The sequence below is a fragment of the Oncorhynchus gorbuscha genome, linkage group LG07, assembly GCF_021184085.1.
Source record: "Oncorhynchus gorbuscha isolate QuinsamMale2020 ecotype Even-year linkage group LG07, OgorEven_v1.0, whole genome shotgun sequence".
Lineage (NCBI taxonomy): Eukaryota > Metazoa > Chordata > Actinopteri > Salmoniformes > Salmonidae > Oncorhynchus > Oncorhynchus gorbuscha.
The window spans coordinates 25,169,914-25,187,043 of NC_060179.1; the positions used below are offsets into that span (position 1 = coordinate 25,169,914).

The 17,130-nt window shown below is 41.9% G+C and overlaps 2 protein-coding genes across 3 annotated transcripts; one reads left to right on the plus strand and one right to left on the minus strand.

Moving 5' to 3' along the window:
- The first annotated feature begins 634 nt into the window (after positions 1-634).
- ptchd3a (patched domain containing 3a) lies at positions 635-8,065 on the plus strand. 2 transcript variants are annotated; one of them, XM_046355062.1, is made up of 5 exons: positions 635-715; positions 1,546-2,246; positions 3,122-3,243; positions 3,371-3,516; positions 5,191-8,065. In XM_046355062.1, exons 1-5 carry the CDS (start codon positions 703-705, stop codon positions 7,149-7,151), a joined length of 2,943 nt encoding a protein of 980 aa, XP_046211018.1. In that variant the 5' UTR covers positions 635-702; the 3' UTR covers positions 7,152-8,065. The 2 variants fall into 2 exon arrangements, with proteins under 2 accessions (XP_046211018.1, XP_046211017.1); XM_046355061.1 differs by lacking the exon at positions 635-715 and having other exon boundaries at positions 1,307-2,246.
- Positions 8,066-8,861: 796 nt separating this feature from the next.
- pks1 (polyketide synthase 1) lies at positions 8,862-16,784 on the minus strand. Its single transcript, XM_046355063.1, has 6 exons — positions 16,727-16,784; positions 16,489-16,642; positions 16,161-16,321; positions 15,094-15,297; positions 14,814-14,995; positions 8,862-14,671 (listed from the first exon to the last, which is right to left on the minus strand). Exons 1-6 carry the CDS (start codon positions 16,782-16,784, stop codon positions 9,188-9,190), a joined length of 6,243 nt encoding a protein of 2,080 aa, XP_046211019.1. The 3' UTR covers positions 8,862-9,187.
- Positions 16,785-17,130: the final 346 nt, after the last annotated feature.

Sequence of the window (17,130 nt, forward strand, 5' to 3'; positions counted from 1 at the left end):
AAAAAAATGCTATTGATTCTTAAAGAATACTTTGAAATGCCTCATGAGCTTCGTTCAATTGTCTTACCAAATCCGAACCCCAAATATATGCTTGTTTTACTCATTTATTAGTAAACAATGCAAGCAAACACTATAGCTTCAAAACATTGTTAAAACAATCATTTGTATGAACTTGAGGGTGGCCAGCACCATCCCTTAGCTTTTTACCAACAAGTGACGGGGTTGAAACAAAAACCGTTCTTTGGGAATTGTTTTTAAATCCCAGATTGCCCCTTTAAACGAAAGAAATGTGTTAATTGTGTTATTTAGTGTGCCTATAATGTGTATGAGAGGCCTATATTGAAACTACATCCATGTAGCCCCATAGTTTAAGAGGCGACTATGTGTTATACTTTCATGTATCTTATTATATAATGACGTATTATTTAGTAGAATCTATTATAGATGACTCGTGGGTTTCAATTCAGTGATGGCAAGCACTTGTTATCCACAAGCAAACTATACTTGCCCCAATGAATAGATTGCCAAATCACGTTGTTGAAAATAATTATTGGGCCTGCAAACTCCAGTTCACCGTCATAATTGAATCACATACTTTGTAGCCATGAATGAGTTACTCTTCTCATTAATATTCCTGTTCAGAATATTATGAGCCTACCATCTTCCATGGCATTTGGCTGGGCTTAGGACAGACGCATCAAGATGCGCTGGCGCCGTGAGTATATTCTCCTTGATTTCTATTAGCGGCTGATGTCTTATGATAAGCGTATATAGTAAAATATTATATATAACTGACATAACCAGTGAAACAGGGACATCTCTTGACTAAAGGCCTACTCATAGAAATGACAAATTTATCCTTGTCCCGAAAGGTTTGAGAAACAAAACATAGCATGTTCTTTTGCATATTCAAATCGTGAAACCGGATAAATTAATATACATAATTGATTAATTATGAGTGTCTAATCAATGTAATAAATCAGTGTATGAAGATTTAAGACAACATGCTATGTAGGCCAATATTTGTCCACTTTAGCTAGTTGTGATGAGGATGATAATGATGAGGATAATAATAATAATTATTATTATTATGGTTAGTCCGACTCTAGTCTATCTAGGAATAGCCAACTTCAGCACGGTCATATGAATGTTATAATGAACTGGGAAATATTTTTTTCGATTAAAACAATTATTCTTTTCTATGTAAAACTGGGTATCGTGTGAATTTCCCACCCTCAGGGACACTTTTATGAGCTCCCAAGAGTGGTCGCTCTAGGCTGATTTCACTGTGCTTTCATAGGCTAGTGCGTCAGAAAATGCTAATGTCCGAATGTATTATGAATTCAAGCCTCTGGTAAAAATGAACTTTTCGTCGGGAATAAAGTTTGAATAGCCTAAAATCAGCTATTGGAAACCAAAACTGAAGTCGCGTCTTGTTGGGAGTGTAATTCATCCTTATGTCAAACAAGACATCAAACTAATAAGTTTTGCCTCTTTTTTCCCTCTCCAAAATGCCGGTATTTAATATGGCTGGGTGTCGGACAGACTGCGTTGAGAAGCCATTCTCCATTGGATTTCAGAAATTCGGCCGTTTCGTGGGAAGGCATCCTTGGTGGTTCTTTATCTGCCCCCTGGTCATCTCTACAGCGCTCGGGACTGGGTTTTATTTTCTTGAGGACATGGAGGCCAACAACATCGAGGACCAATTTACACCAGTAAACGGACCCGCAAAACTTGAGAGGAAATTTGTAGAAGAGAACTTTCCGCTGAATAACTCGGTGTATTCAAACCAGAGACTGTACACCATGGGGGAATTTGCATCCTTCATAGCGGTCTCAAGAGATCCCAACATCTTCACCGATGGAGCCATCAAAGAAATATTAAGTTTAGACAAGAAGGTCCGGGAAATAAAACTTTCGAGAGGTCATGAACAGCTTACATATGAAGGACTTTGCGCCAGAAAATCCAATAAATGTATTCCCAATAAAATATTAGATATCATGAATCATTATGGTAGCAACATTGACCAGACTGAACTCACCTTTCCATTTTTCCGTTTTGGATTCACAACAATATTTCTAGGATATTCTGTCGGTGGAGTTAATGTAAGCTCAACAGTCATAAAGAGTGCTAAAGCAATACGACTTTTTTATTGTCTGAAAGAAGGTAACCGCTCTACAACAGATCTGTGGCTAAACGAATTCCTCAAGGTTTTCCCCTCCAACCAGTCACTGAATTTCATCACGGTAAGTAGACCTAGGCCATATAGCAATGTAGCCAAACATGGATTTAACACATATTGTAGAATGTATTTCTTTATTGGCGGAATGTTGAATCTTTTTGGACCTCCTATATCTACCTCCTAATTAGTATGTCTCGTTTTTATAGAAATAAAATGTCTAACATGAGATTGTGCACCATTTGTAAAAATATGCATCCCCATCTCATAGTCTTTCACGCAGATTAACACATGGGACAGACTTTACACATCAACGAACAAAAACGCATTTGTTTTGTGGAATCTTTCCTCTTGAGTTAAAATGATCCTGCACCAGAATTACTCCACCGTATGATGACGAGTACCTCCAAAACTGACACAGATTACTCTGCTTGTGGCTCGTTTAGAGGGGTGTACTGAGAGAATTCTGTGGGCCATGAAGCATGACCAATCGCACACTGAATAGCTGTTATCTTTGTCTTTGAACTGCTTGCACACAAGCGGTCTCTATTGCATGATTGTGGCTCATTCAGCACGGCCAAGTCTTACATAAATCAATAGCAATTGTTCTTCCTTCACTTGGATGAGTCTCTTGGCAGCAGGCCAGAGATGAGAGAAGATGGTAGGGAGATCCGCCAGTTCACTTGCTGGAGAGAGCAAGCTAGTGCAGCGTCTATTGACCAGTAGTGTATACTGTTATTGAGTGCATTGCTTTTCAGAGGTTTACTGTACTATACTGTATTGTATGTGTATGGAAGAGTAATCCTATGGCACGGGTTTATGTCTTTGGTCACGTGTGTGTGTGTGTTCGTGTGTGTGTCTGTGTGTGTGCGTGCGTGTTTGGATGGGAAGGTTGACAGCATAAATGATGACATGCCCTAATTTTGCATTTCATCTTCCCAGGTTACACATTCTACATCCCTGTCTAGGCAGGTGGAATTCGAGGCCAACACCAGGGACGTTATCCCCTTGTTTTCCATCACATATGTTATCGCCATAGTCTTTTCCATTGTGTCTTGCTTAAGGTATGTATGTGATATATACATACAACACACAGCAAAACTATTATGGCGTTCATCAATGACTGACCTTTGGGATTCTTTGGTTCACATAGGCCCAAGGTCTGACCGGTATGTTGTTGTTTTTCAACAGGTTTGATTGTGTGAGGAACAAGGTATGGGTGGCCACCTTTGGAGTATTATCTGCAGGGCTTGCGGTGCTGTCTGCCTTCGGGATGATGCTGCATATTGGAGTGCCTTTTGTAATGACTGTGGCTAACTCCCCCTTCTTGATATTGGGTAAGGAGCTATGGATACTTTTCATATTGTTCATATCACATGACTGGGAATACAGATATGCATCTGTTGGTCACAGATGCCTTAAAAAAAGAGGTAGTTTAAAAAAAATTTTTTTAACCTTTATTTAACTAGGCAAGTCAGTTAAGAACAAATTCTTATTTTCAATAACGGCCTAGGAACAGTGGGTTAACTGCCTGTTCAGGGGCAGAACGACAGATTTGTACCTTGTCAGCTCGGGGATTTGAACTTGCAACCTTCCGGTTGCTAGCCCAACACCCAACCACTAGGCTACCCTGCCGCCCCAAGGGCCAAGGCGGATATGAGCTTCCCTGATCCATGTAGTAACGTGGATCAGAAAACCAGTCAGTATCTGGTGTCACCACCATTTGCCTCATGCAGCACGACACATCTCCTTCGCATAGAGTTGATCAGGCTGTTGATTGTGGCCTGTGGAATGTTGTCCCACTCATCAATGGCTGAGCGACGTCGCTGGATATTGGTGGGAACTGGAACACGCTGTTGTACACATCGATCCAGAGCATCCCTAACATGCTTAATGGGTAACATGTCTGGTAAGGAAGCAGGCCATGGAAAAACTGGGACATTCTAGCTTCCAGGTATTGTGCATAGATCCTTGCGTCATGGGGCCGTGCATTATCATGCTGAAACATGAGGTAATGGCGTTGAATGAATGGCAAGACAATGAGCCTCAGGATCTCATCACGGTATCTCTGTGCATTCAAATTGCCATTGATAAAATGCAATTGGTTGTTGTTCTTAGCTTATGCCTGCCCATACCATAACCCCACTGCCACCATTCGCCACTCTGTTCACAACGTTGACATCAGAAAACGCTCGCCCACACGACACCAGTCTGCCATCTGCCCGGTACAGAACCCGGGATTCAACCATGAAGAGCACACTTCTCCAGCATGCCAGTGGCCATCGAAGGTGAGCATTTGCCCACTGAAGTCAGTTGTGATGCCAAACTGCAGTCAGGTCAAGACCCTGGTGAGGACGACGAGCATGCATATGAGCTTCCCTGAGACGGATTCTGACAGTTTGTGCAGAAATGATTTGGTTGTGCAAACCCACAATTTCTTCAGCTTTCTGGGTGGCTGGTCACAGATGATCCCGCAGGTAAAGAAGCCGGATGTCCTGGGCTGGCGTGGTAACACGTGGTCTGCGGTTGTGAGGCAAGGAGTGAGGACGTACTGCCAAATTTTCTAAAACGACATGGGCGGTGGCTTAAGAAAAAAATATATATTTAATTCCCTGGCAACAGCTCTGGTGGACATTCCTGCAATCAGCATGCCAATTACACGAGACATCTGTGGCATTGTGTTGTGTGACAAAACTGCACATTTTAGAGTGGCCTTTTATTGTCCCCAGCACAAGGTGCATCTGTATATTGATCATGCTGTTTAATCAGCTTGTTGATATGCCACACGTGTCAAGTGGATGGATTATCTTGGCAAAGGAGAAATGCTCACTAACAGGGGTGTAAACAAATGTGTGCACCACATTTTTGAGAAATAAGCTTTAAGTGCATATGGAACATTTCTGTGATATTTTATTTCAGCTCATGAAACATGAGACCAACACTTTATATGTTGCATTTCTATTTTTATTCAGTATATATTCTATTTTGTATACATTATATTTCCTCTGCAGGTATTGGTGTTGATGACATGTTCATCCTCATATCCTGCTGGCAGCAGACCAACGTTCACGCCCGGGTGGAAGACCGCTTAGCAGACACATACAAGGAGGCGGCCATTTCCATTACCATCACCACCCTAACAGATGTGTTAGCGTTCTACATCGGGCTCATGACTCCATTCCGCTCTGTGCAATCCTTCTGCCTGTACACCAGCACGGCCATCTTGTTTTGCTTTCTTTACAGCATCACCTTCTTTGGGGCGTTCCTCGTACTGAATGGGAGGCGTGAGAACAGCAACAAGCACTGGCTGACGTGCAAGGAGGTCCCAGAGGATTGCCCCGTGGGTCGCTCAAAATGGTACGACCTGTGCTGTGTGGGAGGAGCTTACGACCGCCATACTGGAGCAGAGGAAGTACAGCCCATGAATCACTTTTTTAAGAAGCACTACGGCCCTTTTCTGGTAAAGCCCTGGACCAAGGTGTGCGTGATCCTGCTCTATTCAGTTTATTTGTCCATCAGCATTTATGGATGCTTCCAGATACAGGAGGGTATTGACCTTCGCAATTTAGCTGCTGATGATTCATATGTGAATAGGTATTATGATGATGAAAAAGCCTACTTTTATGAGTATGGGCCAAATATCATGGTAATCATAAGGGGCGAATTTGCATACTGGGAGGAAAAGAATATGTTGGATCTTGAATCTTGTGTAGAGGACTTCAAAAACCTGTCCTTTATTGAGAAAGATATCTTTACATCCTGGCTGAAATCATATAAATATTATGGGTACCATACAAATCTGAATTTGAGTGTTGAAAATGTTTTCAAGACAAACCTAAGTTCGTTTCTGAGATCCTACTCTGACTTCAAGCAAGATGTACATTTCACAAATAATTCCATCCGTGCCTCACGCTTCTTCATCCAGACTGTCAATATCACTACTGCCATTGATGAAATGAACATGTTAAACAATCTGCGAGATACTGCTAGGAGATGCTCTGTCCCTCTACTGGTATACCACCCGGTCTTTATATACCATGATCAGTACGCTGTCATAGTGAGTAACACCGTTCAGAATATCTCCGTCACCACAGCAGTCATGTTATTGATCTCCCTCCTACTGATTCCAAACCCTCTCTGTTGTCTGTGGGTGACGTTCTCCATCGCTTCTGTCATTGTGGGCGTCACTGGTTTCATGGCATTGTGGGATGTTAATTTAGACACCATATCCATGATCATTCTTGTTGTCTGCATTGGATTCTCCGTGGACTTCTCCGCACACATTTCCTATGCCTTTGTTTCCAATAAGAAGCCAACTGCAAACGAGAAAGCCGTGGAAGCGCTGTTCCATTTGGGCTATCCCATACTTCAGGGTGCTTTGTCAACCATACTGGGCGTGATAGTGCTGTCGGCTTCCAAGAACTACATCTTCAGAACCTTCTTCAAGATCATGTTCCTTGTCATCTTTTTTGGACTGTTCCATGGCATAACTTTTATCCCTGTCTTTTTGACATTCTTTGACTTTTTCAGTAACAACTCAGGCAATGTCAGCCCTCAGGAGAAAAGGGCGCTGGAAAACGAAGCCATGACCAACTGCCAGCTCAAAAACATCCAAGAGAAAGCCATTGATCACGACAAGCAAATCTATGACAATCACACCTTCCTGCCAGACAATCAACAATTATTCCCAACACAGGCCTGTCCCTCAGTCTGGACACTGACTGTCAACACCCATCCCACCCAAAGTGGTCAGATGTGCATGGCAAGCACAGTTCCCATGTTCAGAGTTGATAGTCAAACATATGAAGTTCAGATGTACACAGCTAGTAATGACGCTGTCACGGGCAATTGCAACCAAAATCTGGGGGCTGGTGAACATCATTGTGTGATTGGAAATAACCAACCACCAGTTTCGCAGGAGTGTAATGCCCCGTTTATCAATTGCTCTGATTCTGCAGATCCTGTTCCTTGAACACCGCACTGTGTGATAAAGCATGTGTTGTTGTTTCATGCAGCGTATCTTACAAATGAGGTTTATGTCAATCATAAAGCCCTAATCACAATGTTGTATGGTTTAAACCTTTTTGACTGGATTTTTGTTGATGACACTCAAACATATAAGCTTCAAGTGGCCATCATGTAAAATATATCCATACAATTGCTTAACTGTTGAAGTTCTACAAAACACATTATTTCACTTCGCAGCAAGGCATCAGTGTTGATGGGTTACTATATATGTGGCATTGTTGATGGGTTTTAAAACCACCATGAGCATGTTCATGTTTTGTGTTTGATGAATCCCAAGCTTTACTGATACATTAGAATCGTGTTCATGATCTGTACAATTTGAGATTGTGTACTATTACCAATATATTTGTATAAAATGAAATTGATTTAACTTTCTTCTCTCAATGTCTTTAAAGGATATAGTGTTAAAATAACCACAATAGCACTTCCTAGAAACATTATCAGTTCTGTTGGGTTTGCAATTGATAATTCATATTTTAATCTATTAATTATTGATACTGTTAAAACACATACCATACTATGTATTGAAACCTAATAAAACAGCATTTACTCATTTTCACATGTATTCAATTTATAATGTTAAAATAAATGATGTTGTCCTTGCTTACCCTTGGTTTAGGTAGTTGATTTCTACAGGTGATGTTTGTAAACCACAAGGTGGCAATGTGAATACATGAAGTGAAGAAAACTTGTGCTGATATCTAATTGTTTGATATTTGTTTTGTTCACCATGTAATTTATTACCTAGGAGTTTATATTCTGACCTCACAACACTCAATGGCTTCTGTAACACCTCTTGTAAACAACATTTGTGGAGTACTATACTATGCATTTGAAATAAAAATCATCTCACTTGCATTCAGACTATTTCCAATAAACCATGTCCTTTACGGATATTCCTCTGCACATTTTTTTGTCTCAAATGACAAAATGTGAGTACTTCCTTTAATGTTCTACTTATTCTGTGGGTTTTGCATACTTGCTAACGCCTCTGTTTGGAAGAATGACAATGTCACAGAACTTTTAAACATTTATGCAGCAAGGTTTACAGCTAAAGACTGAAAGCAGCTGCAAAATGAGCTTAATGGTCTAAAATGAAAAGAAAACAGGAGCAGACTGAAAATGTGCCTTTATTCTTGGTAATATAGTATAATATAGTTGACAAAACCTTAGGCTTTGATTATGTCACTGGATAATTCAATGAGCTTTTCGTATCAATGGAGTAGGGGTATTTTTGCAACTTAGACTTTAAGCCACACTCAACAAAACTCTAAACCTCCATTTCACAAAATGTTAACATGCAATGTTAACAAACATAAATTGTTGCTAATAAAACATTTAAAAATAAACAGAAATATCACATTTACATAAGTATTCAGACACTTTCCTCAGTACTATGTTGAAGCACTTTTGGCAGCTATTACAAACTTGGCACACCTGTATTTGGGGAGTGAACCTTTGCCCCAATCTGAGGTCCTGAGCGCTCTGGAGCAGGTTTTCATCAAGGATCTCTCTGTACTTTGCTCCATTCATCTTTGGCTCGATCCTGCCTTTCCAAATCATGTCCAATCAATTGAATTTACCACAGGTGGGCTCAATCAAGTTGTAGAAACATCTCAAGGATGATCAATGGAAACAGGATGCACCTGAACTCAATTTCGAATCTCATAGCAAAGAGGCTAAAATTCTATGTAAATAAGGTTTAAGTTTTTTATTTGTAACAAATTTGCAAAAATCTAATTTATTATTATGGGGTATTGTGTGTAGATGGACAAGGGGAAAAAACAATTTAATCAATTTTAGAATAAGGCTGTAACGTCACAAAATGTGGAGAAAGTCAAAGGGTCTGAATACTTTCCGAAGGCACTGTAGAATCCGTTAAAATAGACGGAACATTTACCAATACAAATTATATTAGACAGTGTTATAATCCAAAATACTCAGTAAAATATTTCAATGTTACTAGTACACATTGCTGTCTTACCCACTCTCTTCCAGAATTGTTACCAATGTAGACAGTGTGGTGGTTGGATCCAGTAGTTTAACCAGGGGAACATTCACACCTCTCTCTTGGAAGATGTAATTCTGCAGAGTCATAGCCAACATTGAGTCAATACCCAGTGCATACAGGGCAGTGTCGTCATTTACCTCATCTATGCTAACACTAGTGATTTCACTTAGCATAGCCCTGACATTCTCATGTGCTGTGGAAAGCTGTTGGACAATGGGTTCTGTTATGTTGGTGTTCTCAAGTTCTTGCTCGACCAAAGCTGTCAGCCTGCCTCTGAGAGATGCGTTTTGGGAGAGAACGTGGTTGCTCAGATTTCTGAAGTTGAATTTGCAAATGACTTGCTGTGGATTGTTCATCAACAAACACTTTTCAAGGGCCTCATGGACTTCTGACACCTCCATTATCATCATGCCCTTTGCCTCAAGAAACCTTTGGAAATTGTCTCTGTTCAACAAGAGACCGAGGTTCAACGGCCCCCAGTTGATGGACTGTCCAGCAAGCCCAAGGTTTCGCCGATAATGAGAGAAAGTGTCCAGGAACGAATTGGCTGCTGCATAGTTAGACTGCGAAGCATTGCCAATGAACGAAGAGATGGAAGAGTAGCACACAAAGTAATCCAATTTGTTGTGCTGTGTTGCATAGTGAAGATTCAATGCCCCATTCACTTTGGGTCGAAGAACTTTATTGAAGTGTGATCGGTCAAGGGTTTCGATCAAAGCATCATGCAACACAGCTGCACTGTGAAACACTCCTTTGATTGGACAGGAGGGAAACATTTGTACAATTGCTGTGATTGCATTCACAACCTGCCCTGACACTGACACGTCACATTGGACACTCATGATAGACACCCCACATCTCCTCTGGAGAGTGTCCATCTCAAACTGCATCTCAGCTGACATAGGACTTCTGGACAGGGTTGCAATGCATCCGCCACCTCTGTGAGCAATGAACTTCACAGTCTCGAGTCCCAAACCCGAGAGCCCTCCGGTCACAATGTACACACAACTCTTCTTAAAGAGCTGCCGTGGTCTCATTAGCAAAGGGATATCAGATAGTGTATTTTCTGAATCCGCATGACCCAAAACTACTTGAGACACAGCCTTAGCTCTGAAGTAGGACTCACAGTGCGCAGTGGGCTGAGGATCTCTTGTGTCTGTCGATTGAAAGGTAATGGTTTGCAGAGATTGCGATACACCATCCAAATGTAATGACCTCAGCCAATTGTGGATCTTTGTTTTCTGTGCCTTTATATTGGCTCTCTGGAAAACATTTGACACGTAAAGTGTTTGGATGTGTGTATGTTCACTCTCATGTGCAAAAATGTTTGCTGAGGATGACACCTGGTTGTCACAGACTACAACAATATTCTTTGCTGTGGCTCCACTGCTTATTCTTACCACTACAGATGGATCAAAGGGAGGCAATACAACAAATGTATTACACTGATCAATGTTCAGGAGCTGTCCACTAAACTGGGGCAGAATGATGGCATTCCATCCTGATTTGTTTGCCGTTTGGGTTAAGACCCTCAGCAGAACAGAGTCGGGTACAGAGGAGATGATGGCCAACCTTCTCTGTTGTTTGACTCTGGGTAACGCTCTGTACAAGATTTCCCATGCCAGCAAAAAGTAGGACACACATGGAGCCTCCTTCAGAAATGGGAGCCTCTTCGGGTTGTAGCATGCTGCTTCTGGAATCACAACCTTAGAAGATGCAGCAATAGGATAACATGAAACTACATGCTCTCCCACTTTCAGTTTGCTCACACCTTTCCCTACAGCTGTGACAGTGCCACTGAAGTCAAGGGCCAAAAGCTGGTGGTTCTGAGAAGCATGTTTGTTCCAGTACATTGTCTGGCCAAAGTTCAGATCAGAGACGCTGACAGAAAAGTAGTCTGAGGAATGAACACAAATCTCACTGAGCTGAATCTCAACTGATTTCTCCTGGATGTGGTTATCCTTTACATCACAAGGCATGGCAGACAAGCTAGTCATTCTGTATGGATCAGCAGTCTGAAGGATGAACTGCCCAGAACTCAAAGAGTAGACAGTTCCCTCAGAGCTGGCAATCCCTTTTATGGGCGTACGGACTATCACTGTTGAATATATCTGGCCCCTGCTAATCATGACCTCTGGGTGTTTGCTGGTGTTAATCACATGAACCAATGCCTGAATGTCTTCACTTGACACAGAAGCAAGGTCAATCAGCTGAAAGGAGAGGCCTGGTATCTCAGCAGCACAGGCTCTTGTCATGCCGGACAGGACAAAACCAGGACTGACATGGTCTACGGTTGTCTCTGCTGAACGGTAGGTTATGACTCGGATTGTGCAGGAACACTTGTTTTCTTTCAAGGCAAGAACAATCTGACGATAATGCTCACAGCAGTCAACCAAGCATTCCAATGCCATCTCAGTCGACAGATGGCTGAGGTCTTGTATACCCCACATGAACAGTACCTCCTGTGAATCTGCACCAGCATCACCTTGAAGAGAGTGAGACACTAAGTCTCGAACTTGTGGGTTGGTTCCAAACTCTCTGTTCAAGACAAAAAATGATGTTTGGTGTAGGTATGGCCTCAATGCTGTGCCAACTCCCAGGATGTCCTCAAAGATCAAGGCTTTGGGTTTACAGCTTACATGGGTATTGTCAGTGATGGTGAAAAGTTCATTGTGAAAGAAGAATGACTCTGCAACATGTGAACAATTTCCTAAAAACGAGATCCTCACATGCTTTAGTTCCACTAAAACATGTCCGTCTTTATTGGAAAAGCAACCACAAACATCTAAGTAGTCTGAGGTTTCTTGAATTGCTCTCAGATACATAATCATGTCCTCCTGCAGAGGTGCTGCTATTACCACACTGCCAATGGCAGATGGGAAAACCGGCCTGGTGGTCAGTCCTCCAACAGCTACCATTGCAGTCATTTGCAGAAAATAGTCCAACACCACAGGGTGAAGGAAGTACTCATGAAGCTGTTTCAGCACCTCACCTGAGACCTTAATTGCTGACACCGCCTCCTTGAATTCATCGCCGAAATGTACATCATCCAGCTGTCTGAAAATAGGACCATACTCAAAACCTGCACGGGAGAGGAATGAATAGATCTCCTCCCCCTTTACCACGGATTTGCACCTTTTGAAAATGACATCCGGGCAAATGGTTTGTTCCTCAACCAATGTTCGCCCACTTCGACAACAAATGGTGCCTGATGCGTGTGTTGCTGAGGGAGACTGTATCTTAAACATGGTGTCATTCTCGGTTGCCTCCAGTACCACTTTCAAATGCTGAGAGTTTGTGCTGAGTGTAAACAAGCTCTGAAAAGTTACACTTAGCTGCATCGAGCAAATCGGCATCTTTGGTCTTGAACTTGCCATTATTGAGGCAAAAGCCAGTTCAACATACAATGCACCTGGAGCAATGGCAACACCATTGTTTTTGTGCTCCCAGAGATATGCTGCAGTATCTGAAGAAAGATTGCATTTGTGCTCTTTGCTCTCATGCTTTGTCTGAGACATCAGTGGGTGTTGAGAGGAAGCTGTTTTTTCATTTCCTTGTCTTACAGCCTCAAAATACACCTCTTTTGTCAGATTATCAAACTGATATCTTGGAAGAGGTGTTGGTGATGCCTCACAGCCTTCGTAGAACTTGTCCCAGTCTACATGGACCCCCTGTTCAAACACTTTGGACACAGTGGTCAGCATTGTCTCATGATCTTTTTCTGGCTGCACTGAGGACAGAACTATAGTGTCATTTCCCAGAGTCTCCTGGACGTACCTTTGTAGAGCCCTTCTAGGGCCTATTTCCACAAACACCACATTCTTCTGGTCTTTGGTCGCTGCTTTCAGTGTATGCTCAAATGAAACTGGCTCTCGGATATTCCTAGCCCAATATCTCCCTGTGCTAAAGTCTCCATGGGTGTACATGTCTCCAGTCACTGTTGAGAAAAGCTCACAATCCATTTTGTTCGCTGTCAAAGAACCAATACTTTCCTCAATATGGTCCACTATGGGATCCATCATATGGCTGTGGTATGCAGCAGGTACATCCAGTACACGGAGGAACAGATTCTTGCCTCTAAACAAAGCTGTCAGCTTTTGATGGATATTGTCTATAGCGTCTGCATCACCTGAGAGGGCGCAGGACTGTGGGCTGTTGAAAGCAGCCAGGCAAACCTTCCCAGAGTAGATTGGAAGGATTTTCAGGACCTCCGACACAGCCATGTTACTGACCACAAGCATTTTCCCTCCTGTTACCTTACTCTGCAGAGTACTGCGGAAATAGATCACCTTCACTGCATCCTCAAGGGACAGCAGACCAGAGCAGTGGGCAGCAGCAACCTCTCCAACAGAGTGGCCAAGAACGGCATCTGGTTTGATGCCCCAGTGCTTGAAGAGACTGACAATGCCAACCTGAATGGCAAAGAGGAGGGGCTGAACAACATCTGGCTTGGTATAATCATCATTGTCAAAATCGTTTGCTATCTTTTGTGAGATGCCAGTACTTTTGTAATTCTGGAAGAGATTCTCAACCTCTCTGACCTTTTCTCTGAACACTGGCTCCTCTTTCAGAAGCTGCTTACACATTCCCCTGTAGGTCACTCCATTCCCACAGAACACAAAAATCAACCTGTTATCTGACCTTGATGGCTCAAGCTTCCTGTTCATCGCACACTGCAGTTGATTCTCTAAGTCGGGGACAGAGAACGTCATAAATGCTTTCCTGTATTTGTGTCTCAAATGGCTCCTCCTACATGCTGAGGTAAACATCAAAGTGAGTATGTCAGTTTGCTTATCTCTGCTAAGTCTTTGATATGTGTCTGTGATAGACATTGCCAATGAGTTCTCAGAGGCTGCAGACAAAACAAATAACTTGGGACAGTCATAAGTAGTCAATCTGGTGTTGTTGCCCTGCACATACTCCTTCACTATCGCATGAGCATTTGTCCCTCCAAACCCAAAACTATTAATGCCAGCTAGCCTTGCCATGGGCTCTGTTTTTTCCCACTTCTCTGCTTTGATCGGAACTCTTACATTGAGAGCTTTGGCATCGATACTGGCACTATCCTCAGAGTAGAACAGTGAAGGGACAATGGTTTCATGCTTCATCATTAGTAGTACCTTGATTAGACCTGCCACTCCAGCTGCAGATTCTGTGTGTCCAATGTTGCCTTTCACAGAGCCGATGCAGAGTGTTTCTGAACCTGGAGGTCTGGCTTTGGCAATGACTTTGGAGATGCTGCCTGCTTCTATGGGATCCCCCACTGGAGTTCCAGTCCCATGAGCCTCTATGTACTGCACAGATGACAGGTCAGACTCTGCCGAGTAGATTCTGTGTAGTAGCTCTACCTGCTGGACCATGGATGGCTTGGTGATTGGAGTGACAGTGTGACCATCTTGGTTTACCGCAGTTCTTCTTACTATGCCCCATACCTTGTCAAAGTCCCTCAGAGCCTGTTCAAGGATACATTTGGGTAGCATTAGCTGTAATGTTACAATTTATTTATGGTACAAAATAGAACTTTGTGATTTATGTGGTTCAAAACTAAACTTCAAACTAGTTCAATGTAAAACATAGTAAACATTATACTCTTACGTTTTTCAGTGGCTTCAGCAGAATAATCCCGCAGCCCTCTCCTCTGCCATAGCCATCTGCTCTGCTGGAGAAAGGTTTGCTGGTGCCTTCAGGTGAAATCATCTTTGCCTTGCTGAGAGCGACAAAGACTCGCGGCTCTATGATACAGCTTACACCGCCACAGAGAGCCATTTCACAGTCTCCTGAGTAAAGCAGATTGAATAACAGTTAAGTGGTAATAATATGATTGAAATATGCCAAAAAAATGATATGTCTTTCTGTTCATTATGAATAGAACTACCTTGCTTGATGGCCTGGCAGGCAGAATGGAGAGCCACCAAGGAGGAGGAACATGCACTGTCTATGGCAAACGAGGGACCAGTGAGATTGAAGATGAAGGATATCCTGTTGGCCGCCACGCTCATAGCCGTCCCTGTGCCATTGTAGTGGGTTATGGTGCTGGGTCTGTTGTTCAGGAGGGTCTCATAGTCCCTGTTCATGAGACCTGTGAGAACACATCCATTGCAGAGTGTTATTCACTGTCCTCCCACGTTATATTGTCTCACTGCAATTTAGTGTGCCTGCTGAAGACAAAGCAAAACTGTAGAGTTCGTACATACTTATAATTATTTGACGTCTTCCGCCCGCTTAGGAGCTTAAAAGATTTTAGATATAAACACGAAACCAACTTCCAAATGCCCAGACTGCCAACTTAGATTGTTTTTTGGTAGCATTTATACTTTTTGTACTATAACAATATGCTGGTTGCAGTATAATAATATTTAAATGAGCTCCCAATGCATTTAAATGGAAAAATAAGCCCATTGACTGTTTAAGCTATCAACTCCAAATTAACATTGAGATGTTCAGACTGACCCTACTTAGACTGATTGCCAAAAGGTTTTTGATACTATATATACTCTTTGAACTATAACCATTTAAAATGTGTATAATTTAAAGGTGGGTTTGAATGAGAACCATAGAAATACTGCACAGAAGTAGATAATCAAAATGGTCCTGCTCCTTTTGGCCAATTAGCTACAAGACCATTGAAACATTGAGACTTGCCTAACTTCAAATACTTACATTTTTTCCCAGCAACTATAAGTAAATACACATCCATTAAATAACTCGCCAACAGTAAGTCTTGAAACGTTAAAGCTAGTGATACCCAAACCAACTTTCACATGTTCAGGCTATCCTATCTTATCCAATCAATCAATCTTTCAATCTACCAACCACCATTACTACTGCAGTCACTACCACAGTTTATTTCACAACCATAAAATCTTTAAAACAAGAACAACATTTTCTTCAGGATATGTACTTTTTTTTTGTGACCAATTTTTTTAAAAACATTATGGTTACCTATGTAAACACCTGTTCTGGTTCCACTGACTTTCTCCATTGGCATTCCAGCATCCTCTAATGCCCTGTATGTACACTGGAGTAGGAGCTTGTGCTGAGGGTCCATGAAATCCGTTTCAGCCTCAGTGATGCCAAAGAACTTGTGATCAAACTCATTAAACCTGGGAGATAGACAAGATTCCCATTACCGAGTTCTACTTTACCTTACCATTAAGACAAGTCTTAATGTAAAATATAACAAACACTTTGAAAGTTCAATTTTTCAATATTATTCATGCAACTTCACAACTATTCAAGTGAATAGAGCAAGAATTTCTTAATATCTTACCCATCTATAAGAGCAGCTTTGGTTGTTTGCGTCTTCCCAGGTTTGCTATCATCAGGATCATACCAATAAGTGCTGTCAAACCTCTCGTCTGGAATGTCTACTACACAGTTCCTCCCTTCCAATAGAACCTTCCAGAAATTGTCAAGCCCCTCACCTAAAACAAAAGGGCAAAATTCAGCATCACTATGGCTTGTGTTATCTTTAGACATACGAAACTCCTTATCTGATCCATTCTTACCTCCTGGGAAATTGCATCCTATCCCAACTATGGCAATTTCGTCTTTGTTGTCCTCCATCTTTGCACCTCATTACAAACGACCTTTGACAAAATGTAAAATCATGTGACCTTGAGAACAGTCTTTCATGCGTTTTACCTCCTATCCAAAGACTGTGATGAATGGAGGATGCTGTTTCAAAGTTTTGTCGAAAGCAATTCTTTTGCAAAACAGTCTTTACTGGCAGCTGAACCATTCCTGTTGGAGCGGTGTTTGTCCTCTTGCCACAACTTTCGTATTCTACCCCTGGTCCTCTTTATAAATCAACTAACGTCTCACTGATCAGTCAGATGCATCAAGACAAAGGGAGCAGGGGCTCCAACAATAGATTGATTTGTTAGAGAAGCTATTGAGCAATTTTTAATTA

Bases quoted from the DNA above. Each gene is read 5' to 3' on its own strand.
- ptchd3a (XM_046355061.1), top strand. From the start codon at position 1,512: ATGCCGGTATTTAATATGGCTGGGTGTCGGACAGACTGCGTTGAGAAG. The intron at 2,247-3,121 runs GTAAGTAGACCT...TCATCTTCCCAG, and splicing joins AGTCACTGAATTTCATCACG to GTTACACATTCTACATCCCT. The intron at 3,517-5,190 runs GTAAGGAGCTAT...TTTCCTCTGCAG, and splicing joins CTCCCCCTTCTTGATATTGG to GTATTGGTGTTGATGACATG.
- pks1 (XM_046355063.1), bottom strand. From the start codon at position 16,784: ATGGAGGACAACAAAGACGAAATTGCCATAGTTGGGATAGGATGCAAT. The intron at 15,298-16,160 runs GTAACCATAATG...GTGTTCTCACAG, and splicing joins CAGAACAGGTGTTTACATAG to GTCTCATGAACAGGGACTAT. The intron at 14,672-14,813 runs GTAAGAGTATAA...ATCCTTGAACAG, and splicing joins TGCTGAAGCCACTGAAAAAC to GCTCTGAGGGACTTTGACAA.